Genomic DNA, 22,739 nt, shown 5'->3' with positions numbered 1-22,739 from the left:
TAAAAGCAACTGTACCAGGCATCCCTACTCTTTTAAACAAAGAATATTTTTTGTTCCCCCATTGTGTCAGGTGGCACAGGGCCATTAGTGATCTGCTCAGATTGTTATGACAATGCGAACATCTACTCCAGGACCCGTGAGTACTGTCCTTATGCATACATTACAGAAGAGGACCCACTGGATCACACATTGTCCAGTCTCATGGTACAAGTGCCCAAGGAGACCTATCCAACAGACACCCAACATGAAGCCAGAACTCTGGATAATCTTATAGTAGACAGAGAAATGTCTGCCTTTCTTATCCATCATGACAGAATAAATGAGAAGAAACTCTCATCCCAGCAGACTAATAATGGTAAGTTCATGACTCATCCTCTTCTTTCAGTCCGACGGCACAAGCCTGCCTGTTACCTTATATATTCATACTGGACTAGTCCAATTTTATCTGGTCAAATTGTTGTGTGTGGGGTAGTTAATCTAATCACTGAACGCTTCCTCCCCAGACTGCACTTTGAATGAACAGAAATCTGAAGCTTTCCACCAAATGTCCAAATGCTCTTAGAGTTGAGAAAAATTATATATATCAAGTATATTTCTCTGCCAACCTTGTCTTTGTTTTAGAGTCACACAGATGTCCCCCAGGAAATCCAAATAGCACTTTTGTATGTTTTCTGAATAGAATTCCTAATGTTTCAAAGCACCTGAAGAAAAAAACATTGTCAATTTAATAGAATCAAGGTTTTTTGTGATTCTTCCAGAGAACCTTTGGAGAAACTTGCAGGCATGTTGTAGCTGGTTACAGTAACAGATTGCTACAGTGGGAAGGCTTCCAGTAAAATGTGCCCTTAAAGCTAAATGGAAAATAATCTTGTTAAGAATGTCCTATTGCCAAATCACATCTAATCCTTGTTTAGAATTTTGGTGCATTTATCATGAACTCAAATGCCTATCCATTTTTTTTTCTCTCAGAACCTTTTCAGCTACCCTTATGGGGACTAAACAGAGACATAGGGTTGGCTCACTCACGCTTCCCAAAGCAGCAGTCAATTCATGAGGAGGCCCCTCAAGCTCTCCGAAGTGAGGGAATCATTGATGGTGAAAGAGAACAAGCTGTTTCATCTAGACCTTGCCACAGGTTACGTGAACATAACTTTGATTTTAACAGGACTCGGAACATTCAGGAATTTAGTGAAGCCACATAAACAGCAAAGTGAAGCTTTGGAAACAAATTCAGATCAACTGACTTTGTATTTTCTACCTCAGGATTAACCCCTTGCCCAAAGATGCTGTATACACGTCTACAATTACAAGCTGAGTGGACCAAGACAGACTCTCAGCTAGGAGTGGGATGATGGCGCAAGCTTTTGTCTCTTGGATTTACTTGTGTTGGAAAGATGGGGATCCACAGCATTATATTATGGTTGGACAATTTTGGTGAATGAAGTGAACTCCACTACAAGAGTATTGGAAGGCATGAGCATTATGATGTCATATCAACACAGGCTGTCTGTCTGTTCTGAAAATTCTATCAAGAAGGCTTAGCTGTTTCGTGTTGCCTTTCATGCTCCCCCTGGAATTCTCCAGTAATTGCAAGCATACAGCTGTTGTCCAGCTTTCTGTTCCTTTAATCTGCTAGCAGGAGTTGCATCATTGTGTCAGACTGGTAACTTTTTGGAGGGTTGTTTTTTCTCCTATGAGTAAAGTAGTGCTCTAGTTCGGGGGTTCATTGCACCACGACCGCCTTCTGACAACAAATTACTACAGAATCCCAGGAGGGGAGACTGAAACCTGAGCCCACTGAATCCCTGCCACCCTGGAGGGAGTGCTAAGCCACACTACCCCACGCCCGGGGGTCAAAGTCCAAGGGCTTTAGCCACAGGCAGGGGGCCTGTAACCTTAGTTCTGCTGCCCAGGACTGAAGCCCTCGGGGGTTGGCTTTGCCCCTGGGCCCCAGCAAGTCTAAGCCAACCCTGGCGACCCCATTAAAATGGGGTCGTGACCCACTTTGGTGTCCTGACCCACAGTTTGAGAACTGCTGCTCTACTTGTAAATAGATTTGCATTTATAAATATTTTGTATACACTAAACATATAAATGTGTTGGCCATAATGTAAATATTTTTTATTATGCCAAAAATACTGTTACATCCTGTTGTACTCTTGAGAACTGGCTATCAAACCATAAAGATTTGTCCTGATTAGGTTTTGTGGATCTGAAAGCTTGTTTCTTCAGGGATAGATCTATCCTTTCATGTTGGGATGTCAGTGAAATTGTGACCCTAGTGAATAGCATTGATTTACATACAGCTGTGTATGCCTCTGGCTTGACAGTATGCATGTAAACTGCTCCCTCTTCATTACATGGTCAGGTTTCTTGAGCACCAAGTTTGACCCACTTACATCTGTTTGAAAAGTTCTGTACTTCTTTGTATGAAACACCAACTCCATTTTCTGTGGAGCATGAAGTCTCACAGAAACCCTGAAGTAACAAACCAGAGCCTAATCTCGACTTTCCTGGGAGTTCTTGTAAGCAGCGAGCAAAACAAGATTAAAATGGTGACATACCTTGGCAATGGCCTGAATATGCAAAATGACTTTTCTTCATAGTCATCTGGGAAAGTAGTGTTAGGTGTGAAAAATCAATGAGCTCTGAGTAGCTACTGTCTTTACTCTGCCAAGATCTAAAATGTCCTTATAAAAAGACCTTTCTATGCTATATACAGCAGAGACCTTTGGCTGGATGACCTGATACTTTGCTACCTGTCCTTAGGTCTACCTGTAGGGCCGACTTGCCCTCGTTACAGCCAGCAATGGCCAACCATCAGTTGCTGCATGGATACAGGCACCTAGTGTAGTGCACTTCAAAGTAATGTTAAGCTGCACCAATGCAAATATCAACTTAGTGTAGACAGACAACTTGGCTACTATTTGCACCAGTGCAACTTTCTCCCTGCTTGAAAGTGGTATACAAATCATGGCTTATAACAATTTTTCCTGTCTTGAGGAGGTGTTTGCACAAGTGGATGGTCTCAGATGGCTGATATATCCAGTGCAGACAAGACCTTAGTCTGCCTCCACCCCAAAAAAAGGGGGTGAATTTCCCCTCTCAGTGAGTTGTCAACATCAAAGCCTAATTCTGATTGCAAATGCAACCATATCATTGGTGGTGGCTGTACCAGAAACCTCCAGCTACTCACCATATATGTGAGGCTGGACATAAAATCATACAAAATGTAGGGCTGTAAGGGACCTCATGAGATCAAGTCCAGCCCCTTGTGCTTAGGCTGGACCACATAAACCTAGATCATCCTTGACAGGTGTTTGTCCAACCAGCTCTTAAACACCCCCAACGATGGGGATTCCCCATCCCCCCTTGGAAGCCTGTTCTAGATTGTAATTACCCTTATAGCTAAAAAGTTCTCCAAAAAATTAACCCAAATCTCCCTTGCTGAAGATTAAGCTGTTTACGATTTGTCCTACCATGGACATGGAGAACAATTGATCACTATCCTCTTTATAATAGCCCTTAATGTATTTGAATATCTCCAATCCATTGCAAAAGGGTGAGTACTGAGTATGCAGCAGTTAGACATTTAGATTACTGGGGGCAAGCTGTGAAGTGGATGTCCATGGTGAAGTGTCATGATGTATTGTGTTATGTGGGTTTTCTAGTAAGCTGTTCCACAGCAATGGTGAATATGCACTTCTGAAAGCTATCCGTCAAAATATCAGAGGTGAAATCCTAGCTCATTGAAGTTAGTTCAGAAACTTGCACTGACTTTAGTGAAGCCAGGATTTCACCCTAAATATTTAAAAGGTAAAAGACTCATCTTTGAAAAATCAGGAAACTTTAAAACTTAAATCCACTACTAGCCATCTTTTCCCTACATTTGGAAAGCAGTTCCCCTTACTGCTGAGGTTCTGTGTGTGACATGTTAGCAACAGAACCACTCGATGAATGTCTTCTCCCCAGCAGCACAGGCACAGAAGTATCACCAATAACATATATCAAAGGAGTAATATAATCCTAAACTGTCTAAAAAGCTGTCACTTTCTGGTAAAATCATCTAGGTAGAGATGCTCATTTTACATTTGTTTTTTCATGATTTTCATCTATTTTGCATCTTCAAGGACAGTGAGCTTATAGCTAAAGCACTTGGTGGTGGTGTCCTTCCTGGTGTATTTTGTCTCCAGTAAATAAGATCCCCAGGGCTTTCCTCCTGATCACTGATGCCTTTGTTCAGTCTCTAGAAAATCCACTAATCAGTGGTGGATTCAGCACCGTGACTCTCAATTTTAGAAGGAAAAACGCAGTCTGCATCAAACCAAAAGGTAGAACTCTGCAAGAACTAGTGACTTCTCCTGCTGTTCACTTCTTAGATGGGATTGTAAGGTTTGAGGCATCTCAGGTGACTTCCCCTCTCAGAGACCACAGCTAGAACTTACTTGAGCCAAAGATCAGCTCACCTACAGGGTAAGTGAGGCTCCTCAAACATATTTGAAAATATCCATTACTTTCCTTCTCAGGCGTGGCTGGTGGTCAGATCCAGGCAAACAAGGACCAAAGATTCAGCAGTGGCAGTTATCCCAGAGTTCTTAAAGCAAAGCGTAAGGTAGTCCAGCAGCTGTACTGTGGGGGGGAGTCAGTTGTTTTTGATGTTCAGATAAAGTAGAACTAAACGCTGGCATTTTAGTCCCTCAGTGCTTTGAGGTTCTCAATATTTTTGGTCTACTAAATGTAACACTCACTACAGCTCAAAGGGAAATTCTTAAGTACCTGATGGGAGGAGTGGGTGGAAACCCTAAGATTCTCTCTGAACTGCATCTAGGAAGGCATATAGTGATTTTAGCCTGAACTTACCTTTGCTCCAAAGAATGCTGCTGTTGTCTATGGGTATCTCTCCACAGTATTTTGGAGTGAGGATCCCAAAGCAGCTCAACACTCGAGCTAGCTCTCTGAAAGTAGCTGTGTAGACAGCATTTGGAAGTTGCGGCTCGGGCCCTAAAGCCTGGGGCTGGCGGTAAGTGTCAGAGCCGGAGCTGCAACTTCCAAGTGCTACACAGCTACTGTTTGAGCACTAGCACAAGCCCTGCAACCCAATTCTGTTGAGCTGGGCTGGGAGGCTCACTCCAAAAATCTGTAGATATACTCTGATAGCCTAAAATCACATCAGAAGTGCTAATTATGAAATTGCTGCAATGGGAAGCTTACATCATTTCAGGCTTTCTGCCTGATTTGGTCATACATGATAAAGGTCAATGTGGCATAGCATGTGTCCACAGCATGTTGAGAGCCATGATCTCTTGGCAGCAGAAAAATAACACTTCATTTCTGCTGTGCTTTTTCCTCTTTCCATTTGGCAAACATTTATTTCCCCGTCCCTCTATTTTGTATGGAGCACAAGTCAACATGGCATTAGCTTCTCTGTTTGTGCAACCCACTGATGCTAACTTGGTGTGCGTGACAGGTTAGGGAGCCTCATCTGCCCTGGTACTCAGAACTCCCAGTGAAGTCAAAAGCAGTGTTGTCTTGTATGGAGTGCAGAATCAGATTTAAGGCTTATAAGTTATGCTACCTGCAATAGAACAGATTTACTTAGTGTCCTGGCATAAACAGTGGCCTCTTCAAAGTGGTTTTAAGCTGGTTGTACATAGCCTTGACTTACTTACCAATGTACTACTTTTGCATTCTGAAAAACAGGCAAGTTTCCAACTGCAGTTTTAAGAGCAACAGCTCCTAAATTTCACAGTTAGAAACAGGATGATGCAGCTACCTATGTTTTGCTAAGACATTCACCCATCTGTTTACCAAGAGATTTGTCTGATTTGCAGAGAATAACAGAAGTTACTCTGTTTCCCATAAACATACCCATCTTTGTCAGTCAATGCCAAAGTGAAGCAGCTCTAATAATGGGTGTGTCTAAGGCACTGTCTACAGATCTGCCCTTGTTTACTGTTACTCTTTCCTAGTATCTCTATTTTTCTCACTTATAAGAATGTATATTTTGTATAGCATGTGTAACACACTTTTGTCTATTGTAATTTACCGTCATCCAATAAAACACTACATACAGTGAGAGTCTCTGGTGTGGCTTCTATCGCATACAGGGCACACGACAGTCACAAAAAACAGACTTAAATCTTCCAGAGAAAATGCGGTAAACTAGGTGACAGTCAAGTGGGGAGAGGGACTAGTTCTTCTCTTAATATGAAAGGTGGATGTTTCTTCATATGTAAGTGACTATCATGAGCATACTCTTGATTTGAACAATTGGAAGGGTATGGGGTCCTCAGTGATTCTCATCCCTTCTGTCCCTGGATAAGGGACATCGCCTGGTTCCAGAGCTGGATTCCATATGTGGTAGCAGAGTGGCAGCTGGCTGCTCCATTGGGATTGAGCCATACCCTCAATAGGTGAGATTTGAGCATATGAGTCTGAACTCCGAAGTGTTGATCCTGCCAGTTGCTGATGCATTGTACAGCCTTACCTGCATTAGAGGGAGCTGAGTGGTTTAATCCACTTCTATCTCTAAGAATGTGGGGATGAGTTGGGAAGAAATGACTGCAAGTGGCAATCTCTGTGCAAATAGATTAAAACTACAACATAGCACAAGTGCTATAGGGACAGCCTAACAGACCATCAGAGAGAGTCTGTTGGCATCAATGCGCAAGGTGTCACTTATTCCTAACACAGGATATAGTTAGTGTAATGGGTTGAAAAAGGATTCCTAGACTCCTATCAAATATCCCTCATCTGGAGCCTCTGCACTGGAGTGATGTAGCATATTGCAAGCCCTACTAGTGAGATGGCTCCTACACATACACAGTTTAATATAATGTTACAGTATTTCAGTCTTCCATTCTCACCTGTGGAAACGTAAACCAGGGCTGTGTTTTTCCCCGGTAAGAAGACAGGAATGTACTCTAGGCTAACAGGGATGCAGGCATTTTCAAGATGTTAGTTTTCTTGGTTAACCGCAAGAAAGTAGTCAATACAATAAGTGCAACTAATGTTTGCCGACACTTGGCCAAGTATAACCACTCAAGATAAACCTCGCAAATAGCCAAATACTGAACTGGAATTAGTCCGATATATTTCATATATGTACAACTGCTTACATGATTGTACAATCTAATGTATTTTAGCAAATCATAGCTAAAAATCAGATTAGATCTAAGTGTCCAAACAGATCCGTGGGCTACTTGTCAGTTCTTAGTGTCATTGTTCAAACTGAAAGTCCATCTCTTCTAAGAAAATGTGCAGAACCTTTGATGCCTGGGAAGTTTTTACTCTTCTTAGTGTTTGTGATATCAGTTCCGTGGAAAGACTTTCTGAAGGAAAAGATATTTGAGATCTAGCTGAAGCTGGCTAGCTAATGGCTCATTCATACTAGGTCCCAAGAGAATTCTGCAGCAAGGTGCCAGTAGCAAGATTCAGCCATTGTAACTAAGATGTCTGAGCTGATGTAACTAGAATGATCTGGTTTTGGAAGATTTGCAGCCTCTTGCTTGTGTGCCCTTCTTGTGCATGCTGTGGCAGGCATTTAGTATTCATAGCAGATGATTCTTAATTACCAGCTTTGTTCCTGTCTCCTGCCTTCCATCTGGAAAAGTGAATTACTTTCAATTTCAGACCATTTATCTTTTCAGTCTGTTTTTTTTTTTTTAAATTGCTTTTAGTGGAGGAAGAAATCATTCTGTTTGTCATCTTCATTTTATAACACTTTTCCAGTAGGAAACTCCCCCAGCCTTGCCCTGGAGCAGGATGGTGTGCACTTCTGTAAGGCTCAGGGTACCTGCCATGGTCTAGGCTACCTATACAGGGCAAGCCACTCTGCTGTTGTTTTCCACTCAGACATGCATATCCCGCTAGTGACCACAGATAGTTTCCTTTTGGCAACTGTCAGTTCATTTGACATGAGCTGGTGTTCTTGTTCCAGGTCCTAGTAGCCAGGTATCCCGGCTACGACTGGTGATGTGAGCAAACCCCCAGCTGTTCACTGCAGAAGTGGGAGACGGGACATCTCCCAGAGAGCTGTGCCAACCTTTCTCTGAGAACTGTGGTAGGTTTTTGCTTTCCTTTACTTAGTTTACCCATTTTCTTTCAATATATTCCTTCTTGCACTGTCTCTTGTTCTGGTAAGGAATGTATAACCATTCTGTCTCCTTCCCCCCACCACCCCCCATGCTCCATCTTGGACACTGCTGTTTTGTGTGTTCACTTGCTTTGACATAGCTCTGTGCGCCCGCTCTAGCTTCATCTGCCCTAATCTTTGTGCTAAAATCCCACCCCCAAATCTACTCCAAAGCAGGGAGGTGCAAGTTACTGCAGGTCTGCTCTGATCTACAAGGGAAGTTTGCAGGAGCAAAGCCCTAGTTGCAAAGAGCAGTGGTTGATGTGCATGACTGTATTAGTCACTTGGCATGTCACTGGTTGTGGGAGTGTGACATATGGGAACTCTTGGCCTCTTTCTTCCTCCCCCCCCCCCTCCCCCCGCTGCTGCTGCAGCAGAGCCAAGCAGCAGGGTCACCCAGGGGACTAAATTGGCAGGAGTAAAATCCAGATGCCAGGCTCTGCACTGTGCTTTTCCAGGAGTGCTAGCTGACGCGCATGTAGGCCTGGCTTTGCTGCCAGCTGTTGAAAGAGGCTTTGCAGCTGCAGAAGGGCCATCAGCTAGCTGCCGCTCTTGCCTGGTAGCGTTGTGCAGGCTTGTAGTGTACCTGGTAGACGCTCCATGTGACGGCTCAGCTACTTAAGTGCACCTCATTCAGTTCCCATGTGTGCCTATAGGGCTCATTGGGACTCTAAGGCACAGCTTTCTATTGGGAAGGGAACTGACCATCAGGGTGGCTGCACTGGGATAAGTCTGTACAAAACTTCTGGAGAGAGGAAAAAGGGAAGCAGAACAGGGCCCAAACCCAGAGCAAATAAATGCTGTTAGCTTTGGTGCCTGCCTGCCTTTGCGGACTTGTGCGGCTTCGTCCTGCGGATGAGGGGCAGGCCTCTGCTACAAACTACTAGAGGTCAGAGCAGAGGTCTGGGTGTAGGGATTCCCGATTCTATACCTGACTGCTGGTCCTTCACATGCTCCTGCTGTTTGTCTGAAAAATGGGTAGACTTGCTTAATGGTAGTGCTTTGAGATACTCAGAAGAAAGCAACACTTGGCATTGGCTCTGAGTGTGGTCCCCATGGTGCCATTTCTAACTTCTCTTGACTGACTTTGCACTGTCCCCGTTGCAGCAGAACTGCCCTACTGTTAGAAGAGCTCCCCTGTCCTGAGTGTCGTATCCCGAAGCTCCTCACTTCATAAACCAAGTGCAATTGGGAAAGGCTGTACCTTAGCACACTTGTAAGGAAAGCCTGAAAAAACTGTGTTCTGATATTGCCTTCTGTAGCAAGTTAGGAGCTTGCTTGTTCATCGTGTTCAGCCCCTGAAGTAGTAACAGAACCAAAAATTATTAAAAGATCATGCATAGTTAATAGTCTGTTACCCAAGCCTATTTAAAAATTAACACAGCAGCCTGGTGTTTGGTGAGATTAAAAAACTGGGCCATCAAAGAGAGGAAAACAATTGCATCCACCTGGGGTTTTGTTAATGACTTTCATTTTTTGGATTTTTGTTGCAGCTCCTGTCTCCTCCCTGTTTTAATCCTTCAGTGATTTGAAAATAATTGGATATTTTATTAGAACTCCTTCTCTTCTCCCTGATTTCTGGCTGCTAGAGTTTATCTGTCCCTATAACACTTTATGGTCCCTTTCAGAAGCTTCTGTAAATGTAGAGGCTACAGTGCTCATTAATCCTCTGTCTACCTTCCTCCCTGACCACCACATGCCTTTATTTTTGGGACATTGTCACAGAGACTTTAGTTCATCTCCATAAGGGACGTTGTTCTATGCAGGCTGACCCTTAGATGGCGCATTAGCATTGAGGATGCAATAATTGTCTGTGATAGATGATTCAGAAGGGCAGTTTATGTAACATTACACGGGATCCATCTTTGCCAAGCACCACACAGTAAAACAATGTGAGAAGAAAAATCAGTTTAACACTCAGCGGGGCATTTCCAAAGGAGAAAATAGCTGGAAGAGGGGAAAGGACCTAGGCTTAGAGGAACTGTAGTAATACAAAGGAAAGAGGGGAACGTGCGCTCATATTTCTCCACAGACACTAACCCTAGTTTATGCTTCTGAGCATAAACCTGCCTTGGGAAATGCATGCTGCAGCTGCCAGCCTCCTGGTGCGGGAGATGAGACTGGGGGAGGTGTCGCTACGTCTCAATCACGTCATCTCTAATGGTTTTGCCCCCTCTTCGCCAGCATGTCCTATTCTCAGCAGTAACTGAAGGGCAGGTGGGAGTTGCTGCTGCTGACTGTGGGATCCTTGCCAGTCAATGATGATTCTTATTGAAAAAAGGAGGAGATATTTCCTCCCTTTATGATGACAGCTTTCCCTTTGTACCCAAAGCAGTCCAGGTTTCCAAGTCGTTCAGGCCATCTCCTTCATAAAAAAGGGACAAGCAAGTGTAATGGAAGCAGAGAAGTGAGACGGCAAGAGACGTAATCCAGCCCCTGCCACCTGGGGAGGGAATTGGTTCTTACATCTTTGTGAGATTCCACATACCTCGCTGGGCTGTGTAGGTACAGCCCTTGCACTGAAACCCCATGAGCCAGAGCAATTACTCTGCGCATAGGGGAACATAAGAATGGTCCTACAGGCTGTCAAAGTTAGACTTAGGACTCACAGTTTGTCAGACCACTCTGTTTTATTAGCACGGCGCTCTGCTAATACACCCAGATAATGTGAGCATCATACAAGACACACACTATCTTATTTATACAGATAAAAGGGGGGGAGCACTTAGCAGGATAACAAAAGAAGCAGAATCTGATAAGTTTACCTGGGCTAGCCATGCATATCTTATTGCCTTACTAACTAGTACCGATCTTCTGTAATGTTTCGCCATTAGCACCCTTGTTTATGCCTAATGTTTCTTTTCCTGACACCTGTATTTCAACATTTCTTATTTCTGCTCAAAGGTACATACAACATTTCTTTAATCCATTCTTATTTTTACAATATAATTCATTCTACTTTCACAAGGCTCAGACCAAGGGTCCATCTAGCCCAGTATCCTGTCTTCCCACAGTGGCCGGTGCCAGGTTCCCCAAACGGAATGAACGGAATAGGGAATCATCCAGTGATCCATCTCCTGTTGCCCACTTCCAGCTTCTGGCAAACAGAGGCTAGGGATACCATCCCTGCCCATCCTGGCAGGGAAGCTGGGAGGGGGAGACAATCCTTTTTCAGAATGAAACTACGGTTCTTAAACAAAAGTGTACTGAACAAATTGAACCCAAAGTCCTAATTTTTATAGCATCTACCCTGAAGCAAAATACGTTAGACCAGATTTCATCACCCCAGAAAGCATGCAGCTGTTTGAATCCAGATGTCAGCATCATGAAAGCTCCCTGATTTTTGACTGTATCCATCATGTACATATATGTCTGTGTTTGAGTGGGTGTGTCAGAGTGTATATCAACGGGATGGCAGGAAGTATATATGCAAGAGCTGGAAGCTGGTCAGAGTGCCCGTGATTCCTCAGTGTGAATGGATTGCACTGCATCTTAAGAGGAAACAGCTAGGATCTGTGGGTAGTTGATACAGAGGGTACAGCCATGCCTTGGTGTCACAGAGCTAAGAGTGATACGAGAATCTATCATATATCTTTGCACTTTTCATCTGTAACTCCCAAGGTATTTTTATGCTGGTGGATGAGCTTCATTAACCCATTTTATAGATGAGGAAACAGAGGGTAAGGAACTTGCCCGAGATCACAACAGGGGCATGGCAAAGTCAGGCTTAGAGCCCAGGAGTCCTGAGCCCCACCAATATAGTCAATCCATTTACCACAGCTGCTCCTTTTAGTCCATAGTTGAAACTCAGCTCTTTGTTGGAGCTGTAATGCTTCTTCCTCTTAGCGTGTGAGCAGAATCACAACTGTCCCTGGAAATGGGAGAACATCAGACAGTGTTACAGAGAACTGCTCAAAGTCCATGTACTTCATTTTTTAAGTCTCATTTCATCCAGCAGCACAGGGTTGGACCCAGACCAGGGAACAGAAATGCTCGTAAGGCTACTATTTATCTCATTTTCTTCCCAATGAGCAACTATTGATTTGCTCTATAAAGGGATGTATGTTGATTAAACTGTAAATGTTTATTGATGAGCGCTAAAAGGACAGTGTGATGGATCTGTATGTGCTGGAGAGAGTGCTCTCTTCCCAGCCTCATCTCCATTCTGCTCAGAGCTGACACTGCTGCAGGGCTTTGAGGATCATGCTTCCCCTTCTAGCCAATAACATTTTCACAGCATGGTTTATCTCACAGGCTGGTGGCCGCTTTGTCCTGCAGAGAGGGAGAAAATGTGATCCCTCGGTGACAAATACTGCTGAATTCCAAACACCAGGGACCGGAAGGGCTGCAGCTTCCCTGTGCCCTGATTTGCAGACCAGGTTACTGTGCTCCCAACAGCTGGACTTGTAGGATTTTGATATACTTGGCCACTGCAATAGGATCAAATTTCCCCACTTTGCACCAGAACTGGTGAATTGTTTTGCGCAGGCAGGAGGGAGGATACAGGGGGTTGCATGCCCTCCTCTGCTGAGCTCTATTCCCATGTGCATCTTTCTGTCCTCCACACATGGAGCAGCTCCGCAGCCATTGGGCTGGCGCAATCTCCGCAGTATTTCACTCCCACCCACGCACATCTGGAAGTCACTTGGCCTCATTCTTTGAGATGGGTGCTGGGCTCTGGGCAAGTTAGTTGTCCCTTAGTGAGCAAGAGTCCAGATAGCTGAGTCACTAGAGATGTGCAGCAGCTGGCAGCTTTTACTGCAGAGACTCAGGCCATCAGCATGGGGAATTACTTAGCTGGGTGGGATGATTTAGCGGGCATAGCATCTGTCTAGCTACATGCAGGCTTGGATCGCAGCAGAGTATATGAGGCTGAGACTCTGAGCTCTGTGCAGTATGCTACAAGAAGCCATCTCTGAACTGCCTGGATAGTAAAAATTCCATGGCGTTACTTGTCAGGGTTGGGGGTATGCTCTGGTGCCTGTGGCTAACATTTACCCTTCCTTATTTGGCTGCTCTCCTCCACCGCAGGGACAGGGGCTGCTGTGCTGGTTCAGGCTCCCCGAGACAAGAGGCACTCATTGTTATTGCAGGCAGGGAGATAAGCCACTCAAATAGCATCCAGCATGCCCAGCACATTCCCCATGCAGCTCTAAAGCACCAGGGCATTTCTGTGGAACGCTTTGGGCCCACGGTCAGCAGGAGCCTGTGGCTTCACTGCAACCCGTTGGCAGAGGGTGTAGCTGTTGCTCAGTGGAACAGCAGGATACAAGCACTGTCAGTGTGTTCTGTCTGGGATTCCCTGTGGAGAATAAGGAGCAGGCTATGAGGGGTAGAGAGCTGGTAACAGCCATGTTCTGCTCTTAGCAGCAGGCACTGAGATTATTCACTGAATTCACAGGCTGAATTCCACTGGGAGTGGTGCCAGATGGCAGCTGTGTATCGTTAGGGAAACCTAGTGCTGGACTGGGGAGGCCCAGAATAGTGAGCTTAAATGACATTGGGTACACAGAGACTTCTCAGTCTCTGGCCAATGAGAAGTCTGCATACATAGACCTGGTCACGCTGTTATAATGTGGCCTATAACCAGACAGTGACTCCATAGTGGTGGAGCGTGACTATCCAAATGGGTACTTGTTGCTTTTTGTTTTTCCTTGTTCAAGGAATTGTCAAAGCAGCCAGCACCCATCTGCCAGCACAGACACTAATGGGCGTTGGCAGCAGGCAGGATGCAACCCAGGTGATGGGACCAGGCAAATTGCCTGGAGCTGTTTAGGTGAGTGATGGCACTGTCTAGAAAGTTTGTTGTGAGCCGACAAAGTGTCTGTTAGCGAGCAAGTTCCTAGGTTGATACGTGCTGCGTCTCTTTGCTTAATTACAAAACCTAGCAGAGCTGTTGACCTGTAGCTGGAGATCTGAACTAGCTCTTGCTTTTCTGTAATTAGCAATGCTCCCTGAGTTTGCATTAGGGAGGGTAGTGATGTATCATTGTTTCTCCTGTTCACAGCATTCATCGGACTTGGTGTGTCACTTCCCAGAACCAGCGTTCTCACAGTTCCAGACTGGCCCCTAGCCCAGTATCACAGCTGTGGGTAACCCACAAGGTGAACCTGTCTGCTGCATGCTTGCCAGGGCAGGAGAAGGAAACACAGAGCAAAAGGAAGGTGAGTTAGCCCCCGTCTCCGTGTTTCCCAGCCCTGGGGGGGGCATCTTGTCTTTACACTGACTGCTCTCTTATAGTTTCTTTTAAGAAGTGTTTTGTGGGAAAAATTTAAATGACAAATTGCATCATCTAGTGGTTTGAAATGCTCTAACATCTGGGATTCTGTGTGGCTCCCCATGTAACACTGACTTTGTTGCGTCACCTGCCTGATGCTCTGTTAAGTCAGAGTCCTTACGATCACTTGTTGGATAGGGTGTAATACATGTGCGCAGGTCTCATGTTCGCTGCTTTTATACTCTGGGCAGGGAAACAAATATCAAGGCCCTTCAAAGAACCGCCATGCTAATCTTTGCCTGCTGCTTCTGCATCTCTCCCATGTGGAGAAACTGTTGGGTGTGTCACTTGTTCACTCATCCGATGTTACTGTGAATTCCCCTGAATCTGTTGCCTTGACAATCTGAGTGACCATCTTAGCTGCTGCTGGAACACGAAGCAGAACTGACCAAATAGTTAAATCATTACACCATAGGAATTCTTGCCCTTTGAGGAGCTGTGCTGCCTACATTCTTCTTTCTAAAATCCCAATTTAATTCCCTTCTGGAACAAGACTGCTACCGTTCGGCAAGTGCCTGATGCAAAGCAATAACAGCCTCTGTATAATTCCAGTTAAAGCAGCTCCTTAAACAGCAAGCACATATGTAGATTAAGCCATAGTAAGTGTCCTTGTATATGAAGGGAACAGCTTGGTGCGAACAGACTAATCCCCTTCCTCACAGCCTAGAGATGGGTTGAGCTGGTCTCTGGTGAAGCTTGCTTCGGAGCTGTCATTGAAGCAGGAATGCTGCACAAAATACAGTTATGACGTACCTGATTTTTAGTTGGAATGTGAAAATCTCCATGGGCAGATGAAGCTCCCAGCTATGAGCCTGTGCCTTTGACAGTTAATTCAGTGCTTGGTGGATTTGCTGGCTTGAGAGCAAAGCCCTCTCTGTATTTTTAACTACAGAACAAGTACAGCTTTTGCCCACTGTACCCAATCAGTGTGCCTAGCCCTGCCCGGGAGTGGAGTTCCACCTCCAGAAGCTAGGCAGTAATTGCGCTCCCTGCTGAGGCAGCCCATGGGGGGTTGGTGACAGAGTGTCTTCCGATGGAAGCCCTATGGTCCTACTACATCCCATCCCAGGAAAGGAGCAGCAGAGGTGGGGCCTCAAGGAAGTATCTAATTAGAGCCCAGCAGACTGGTAAAAGGAACTGCAGGGTTGTAGTAAGACAGTTCTGAGCTGGAACCAGAAGGTAGGGACAGGGCAGAGCAGGCCATGCCTTGCCTTTCTGGCCACAGGCACTCATGAGACAACCAAACTTGGATCTGTATGGGCCGCATAAAGCGGAAGAGCGAGGCTCTAAGACCTTCAGCCCTGAGCTAAGGGTGAAGATGAAGGGCCAGATGGGACGAGGCCCAGGGAAGAAGCAGGAAGAGGTTGCTGTTAATAGGATCCTTGGACTGAACCCAGAGTAGTGGGTGAGCCCATTTTCTCCCCTCCCCTAAGCCACCAGTGAAGTGGTATAAACCCTGGGAGAGGGGAGACAGGCCTAAGCCAAGCCCTGAGAAGGGGACAAGGCTACTTGGGAAGCCTGAGCGAAGGGGTGCAGACAGAGCAGGGGCTCAAGACCCTGGTGCAGGCAGACAGCTTTGCTGGACCTTTTGCTACCCCAGAAGGGGTTTATTTTGACTGGGTGACCTGGCCAGAGGGCTGAGTCACTGAAGATCCACCAAGCGAGGCTGTCAACCTGCAGGGGGAACCAGGAGTGGAACAAGGCCTGTGTGACGATGTGGTTCTGGCGGGACCCAACTGAGAGTGCCAAATCAGGACCAATTGCTCAAACAGGGCAGTCACAGCCCAAGGCTGGGGTTTTTCCACCTCTAAGCAAACCAAACCAGCCAGACAACAGACTTTGGTGTCACCCCTCTGGCTAACCGCAAGTCACACAAGCAATTTCCTTAGACACTCCAGTCTCCCAGTATCACCACCAGTCCCACACGTCCTGGGGATGAATGGTTATAAAAACCAACACCCCAGTAAAAGAAAAAGGTTCTCTCGTCCCAAAGGACCAGAGCTCCCAGGACCAGGTCAATATACCCCTCAGATTCTTACCACAAATCGACGCTGTTGCAATCCTTTAGAATAAAAATCTAAAGTTTTCATTCAAAAGAAAAAGATAGAGAGAAGCTAGAATTGTGTTAAGCTGAATCAATTACATACAGTAATGGCAAAGTCCTTAGTTCAAGGCTTGTAGCAGAGATGAAAATGCGAGGTTCAAATTGAGTCTCTGGTAGTACAGTCCCCCGCTGGGATGGTCTCAGTCCCTTGGTTGAGCTTCAGCTGCCGCAAACGTCCCTTCCAGAGGTAAGAAGCGAGATTGAAGCAATGCGAGATGAGGCCTTTGCCTATATTAGACTTTTCCAGGTGTAAGAACACTCCTTTTTCTACTGTGGAAGTTACCAGCAAATGGAGTTTGCCTGTCCACTACGGGCCAGTTTCTGCATTACCTTGCTGAGGTCACAAGCGTGATTCGCCTCCTCTCAATGGGTCAATTGTGAGTGATGGTCCCTAATGGGCCATCAATTTCAGGCTAGCTGATGCTGACACCAGCTTGTCTGGGGTGTCACCCAGCACTGCAGCACCAATTTAAAATACAGACAGTATACAGCCAATATTCATAACTTCAGCTACAAAAATGATACAGACATACAGACAGCATAATTATAACCAGTAACCCATAACCTGGTCTTAGACACCTTATATGACCTCCTTTACATAGGATTTGGTGCCACTACAGAACCCTTGGTTGCAACCCATGTTCTATATGATCCCAGTTTATATCAATAACGTCACAGCCTGTCATACTGCATGCAGCAGCAGGAGGCGCTCAAGAGGTCAGTAACCCCCATTACAGTATTACCAGGTGAGCAGGTGCTAGAGGCTACCAGTTTTCTCTACACAGACCAGGAGCCAATCGGGAGGTGGAAACAGCACCCAGTCCCTACCCAGGCTGGGCTGGAGTTGGTGCCCTGGGGCAGTGGGAGGGTTCAGTACGCAGTCCACTAAGCCACTCAGTCCCATAATCTGGGGTGTCCCTGATGTGTCCCTGAAGTTTCTGGGGTACTAGGCAGCATATGACTGGCAGCTCCCCATTATGTGTGTGGTGTAGTATGTTCCTGCTCAGCAAAGCTCATTGCTTTATCCTGCACAAGTGAGAAAGATTAGCAAAGAAATGGAAGCCCAGTGAACCCCCTGGAAAGTGCACGTCTGGGGTGGGGAGAAGGAGAGGTTGACTCTGTTCCACATGGGTGAGTGTCTCTCTCTCTCATGTGAGATGCTTAAGAACGTTTCAAGATCTCATCCATCACACATCCATTACCACTGTCAGATTTAGGGATGAGACCCAAATATCCTCCCTCATGGGAGCGTAGGGGAGGGTGTGGACTCTGCAGCATGTTCAGACTCCCAGCAGAACTTCCCTCCTCAGCCTGTCTCAGGGCAAGGTGAATTTCCCAAGCAAATTGGCCTAGGAGAAGCAGCAGAGGGCCAGCCATAGATTGTAACCCTGATGTATTTTGCTCATGTGGTAATTTTACAATCCTTATTACTTCCTTTGGCTTTGAAGCCCTTATGATAGTGCTAATATGAGCTGCTGTGTGATTTCCAGCAGCCGTAAACACAAATTCTTTTCAGTACACTGAGAGAGTCCCTTGCCACCCTTTGCCAATGACTCAGATTGTTCCTGTAAATATATATTCTCAGTTGCTTTGCTCGAACTCCAGCAGCTGCTTCTTGGCACGTGCTTGACAGGTTGGGAGCAGAGTGCTCACACAGCTGCTTGGCCACTACTGATGAGCTCCTCGCTGCTTCCCATGCTGCTGGAGGTCCAGCTGCCTTCAGCAGATGATGGCGGCAGCAGTAGGGCAGAGCTGGACCAGCAGGAAAAAGAGCTAAACACAATCTGAGGCTTTGTAAGTTCTAGTACGTCCCTGAAGGGCATGGATCATAATGACCCAATTCCAGCTCATTTTTCTTGGTACAGGGAGATTTTCTCCAGATGAAATCCCCTACAAAGGGTTTTTATTAACTTGTCTATAACTTACGTGCAGCACTAGGAATAACTGCTCTGCTAAACTGGCCTGTTCATCACTTTTAAGGTGCAGTTTCACGTTATGTTTAATGTCTTTTTAGAAGACTTATATGTAATTCATCCTAGTATTTAGAAAAGTCTCTCCCAGAGCCTTGCTCAGATTTACTGTCCATAACATTTCATCTGGCACTGACTGTTGCAGGACCCAGATTGGGAGCTTGTATCGACCACTGGGCTGTGACTTGTGGCTTGCCAAAAGGCTTTCCAGGATACAGAAATCATTGTGTCCTGCTCGATTAATATCTAATGGGCTGCTGTGAGTGTGTCCCTGACCCCATCGTTGGCTGGGGAAGGCTTCCTTGAATGGCGTCTGGAGGGTATTTTGCAAAGCAAGACTCATCCCTTTTAGAAAAAAATTAACTAACTAAAAACAAATGCGTGTGAAGTGCTGGCCCATTAGCAGTCTTGGCTTCCTGAGATGCAGCCTTGCTAATTGCACAGCATCTTAGCATGAGTGACCTGCACACAATGCAGCACCCCATTTGCATTTAAATTAAAAAATATATTTTACAAACAAAGGTTTCATTAAGCTCTGTTTCTCTTGCCAGACATGTGAGCTGTTTAACTCTTTCCTACATTTCATAGACTACATTTTGGACTGGTGTTAACATCTTAAACAACCCTGGGCTTAGCTAGCTCTTTCTACTAGTGGAAATCTTTCTCCTGCAGTGGCTGTCATCCAGAAATTCACCGGGGAATAGTGAAAAGGAGGCAATCAGCTCTGGTTTAGGATCGGGTACAGGGGCAAGACCAAATCTGGCTCGGGGCCTAGGTTCACACTCAGCAGAACTCTGCTACATGAACTGTTCTCAGGAGTGAATTGCTAGCTCATACCTTGCAGACATCCAGGAAAAAACCTTTCTAGAGTTGCTTCCAACTCTTTCCCAAACCCTTAGCAGAGTCCTCTTTAGCAATCTTGGGTACATCCCTTAGCCTCTTACTACCTTACTCCTCCAGCTGTATAACAGTGGGGATAACATAACTGCCCTGCCTCCCAGTGCTGGGGAGGTAAGCACGTTAACAGTTTTATGAAGCATTCAGTGTGTGCAGTCCTGGTGTCCAGAGAAGCACCTGAGAGGGATGCATAAACAGGATTTAAATCCAAACTCCTCTTGTTTTCTCACCTGCATTATTTACCATCGAAGAATTGCTGGGCTCCAGTATTCACTTGCTGCCAGACTCTCTGGATGAAATTTTCTGGCCGGTGTTAGGCAGCGGGTTGGACAAGATGAAGGGAGCGGTCTCTTCCAGCCTTATGCTCTGTGAGGCAGAACCTTTATTTTCTGATGTGCCTTGGTTTGGAATTGGGGGCCGGCTGCGTTTGCCATTGAGACAACTCTATGGCACAGAACATAAGAACGTCCAGACTGGGTCAGACCAAAGGTCCATCTAGCCCAGTATCCTGTCTTCTGACAGTGGCCAATGCCAGGTGCCCCAAAGGGAATGAACAGAACATGGAATCATCCAGTGATCCATCCCCTGTGGCTCACAGAGGACAGCATTTCGCTGGTTAGGACACTAGCTCGGGACCCAGGAGATCCAGGTTCAGTTCCCTGCTCCACCATAGACCTTGTGTGACCTTGGGGAAATTACTTAACCTTTCTGTGCCTCACCTGTGAAATTGGGGATAATAGTGCTATCTGACCACTCCGGGCTTGTGAGGGTAAATCCTATACATGTGAGATGAGTATGGCAATGGGGACCGGACAAGAACCTCAGTTAGATAGAGCCGAGCCCAGCCCCTCCTGTGCAAATTCCAGAGTACACTTACCTGCTAGCCTCTGCTTCCAGGCAGTGAAATTATCTCTGTGCTAACAGAGCCTTGGCTTGTGATGTCCTCGGAAATGGAACTTCTCTTCTGCCTGTTTTTTTTCACCATGGTCATAAAATACAGGAAAGGCACAAATTGCGTTTTCCTCCTCCTGTCTTGTGCTCAGACATCTGAACAAAATGCTTTGCATCATCTACCATTTACAAAGAGACTTTCCTGATCATCTAAGCAGTTGTCCCCAACCTTTTTGTCTGGTGGGCGCCAGGCGAAGGACTGTGGCAGCGGTCGAGCATCCGCCGAAATGCCGCCAAAATTCGGTGGCATTTCGGCGCCGACTCCTCTCGATGACATCACTTGTTGGCTGCAAGTGGCAATTTCGGCAGATGCTCGACGGCTGGCCAGGACGTTGGGCACCCCTGATCTTAAGGGGTGCAGTGCCTCCTAGCCCAGCATCCCTCTTACACAGAGCAAGGAGCAGTCCCTGGTTCTCAGCGTGTTGTTTTATGCCCGAGGCATTTGCTTTTCACTGCATTCTTTGCAGAGAGGTGCATATAATCTCGCTGCTGCTGTTAGTTTGCTGGCATATTCCAAAAGGACACTAACTAGTAAGTTCTGCCCCAGGCCACCTAATATACAGTATCAGTGAGTGTGCAATGCCAGAGGGCCTTGCATGCCAATTTAGTGGAAGACAGAGGTCCCAGCTCCGTCCAGACCTGGGCCATGCTATACAAGAATAAAACAAGTGGCTGTTGGCATTGTATAGCCAAAAGCAATTAGAGGAGAAAAAACATGTTTTTTTTCTTTAATAAAATAACTACACCTCTACCCTGATATAAGGCGGGTTCACATATAAGGCAGTAAAGCTCTGACACGCTGTTAAGGGTACCGGGCCAGGCCGGGGCCAAGGGGTTTGATAAGGGGCAGAGGGTCTCGGAGGTGGTCAAGGGCTCCCCCCCTCACCAAGATCTGGGGGGCAGGAGCTGTGGGAGGGCACTTTTGGTAGCCCAGCAGTCCCAGAGTGCCCTGGGAGATTAATGGGGGCCCGGGAGCAGCCCGCTCTGCTTCTCTTGCCCCAGCCGTGTCGCTTGGGCTTAGAGGAAGGGATCCCCGCCTCGCACTCACCGGCAGTGGCGGAAGCAGAGCAGCCTGGCCCCAACCCGCTCCACTCCGCCAGCCACAGCGCTCCGCTTCCTGCCACAGGTGAATGCGGGGGGCTTCCTTTCCCCAACCTCCCCACACTCGCCTGCGGTGGGAAGTGGAACACCACGGCTGGGAGGTGGCAGAGTGGAGTGGGCTGGGGCCGCGTCGCGCCACTTCCCACCGCAGGTGAGTGTGGGGGGCGTCCTTTCCCCAACCTCCCTGCACTCACCTGCGGTGGGAAGCGGAGCAGCTCAGCCCCAGCCAGCTGCACTCCGCCAGCTCCCAGCAGTGGCGCTCAACTTCCCGCCAGGCAGGTGAGTGCAGGACCTTTCCCCAGCCGCCCCTCAGCAGCACGGCTGGGGCCGGGGCAAGGAAAGCAGAGCAGACTGGGGCCGCGTCGCTCCACTTCCCGCCACAGATGAGTGCAGGGGTGCATCCTTTCCCCAACCTCCCTGCACTCACCAACAGTGGGAAGCAGAGCAGCCCAGCCCCAGCCTGCTCCACTCCGCCACCTCCCAGCCACGACACTCCGCTTCCCGCCATCGGTGAGTGCCTGTCAGGGGGTGGGAGGCGGGTCAGGGGGTCAGAAGACAAGGGGGTTGGGTAGGGGGTGGGGTCCTGGGAGTGATTGGAACGGGGGTCTCTGGAGGGAGCAGTCAGGGAACAAAGAACGGAGGGGCCAAAGCAACTTTGATGTAACTCAGTCTCACCTATAACGCGGTGAGATTTTTATCTCCTGAGGACTGCGTTATATCGGGGTAGAGGTGTATTAGGGACAAATGGAATGAAGGAGAGGAAATTACAGAATGAGCAGTGAGGTGAATGGCCAAAGGACAAGATCACTCCTCCATCCACGATGTTCCTCTGTTGAAAGATCAGGGAGTAGGTCTCCTGCTGGAACCCTTGTTCAGCTTGTGTTGGCTGGCAGACTGATCCCCTGGAAGGGAGCAGCGTAACTGCGGGCTGTCATGTCAGCTTTCCCCAGTCCCTGGGACAGCGTTGTTCCCTGAATGGGCCTTGCTGACTGAAACCTTAATCCATGCTCTCTTGAAATGTTAATTATTGAGTTCCGTAACTGATGCCATAGTGCTGGAGTAACTCATGTTAAATTCAACATGGTGCAAAGTAAATGAAGGCAACAAGCTGTAGTGTAACCTGACACAATAGCAAACACTCAAGTGGAACAATGTACCCAGCCTAGGAATGAACACCAGTCCCATTGGGATCCAGTATCTGACTCACTGGCCGTGGAAACTGAGTCTCTTGTCTAGCTATCTGCAAACCACTGCTGTGTAAACATGTGTCTGGAGTAGGTAGAGCTAAATATCTGCCTTTACTTT

General features: G+C 46.7%; 1 protein-coding gene across 2 annotated transcripts in view; it reads left to right on the top strand.

The window, feature by feature from the left end:
• LRIG2 (leucine rich repeats and immunoglobulin like domains 2) overlaps positions 1 to 14,292 on the top strand; it is a 37,823-nt gene extending 23,531 nt beyond the window's left edge. Inside the window, exons 16-17 of one of the 2 annotated variants that reach the window (XR_004371828.2) lie at positions 7,940 to 8,062; positions 14,142 to 14,292. Coding sequence is in view for 1 of the 2 variants with exons in the window: in XM_032766630.2 (XP_032622521.1) it covers positions 71 to 355; positions 970 to 1,202 (518 nt within the window). In the remaining variant the exon portion in view is untranslated. Of the gene's footprint in view, positions 1 to 70; positions 356 to 969; positions 6,074 to 7,939; positions 8,063 to 14,141 lie in introns of those variants that run through there. The other variant, XM_032766630.2, reaches the window with a different exon arrangement.
• Positions 14,293 to 22,739: the final 8,447 nt, after the last annotated feature.

The sequence above is a fragment of the Chelonoidis abingdonii genome, chromosome 4 (genome assembly GCF_003597395.2).
Source record: "Chelonoidis abingdonii isolate Lonesome George chromosome 4, CheloAbing_2.0, whole genome shotgun sequence".
Classification (NCBI taxonomy): Eukaryota; Metazoa; Chordata; order Testudines; family Testudinidae; genus Chelonoidis; species Chelonoidis abingdonii.
The sequence above is the reverse complement of the archived record's forward strand: the minus strand, read 5'-3'. Positions and strand labels throughout refer to the sequence as shown.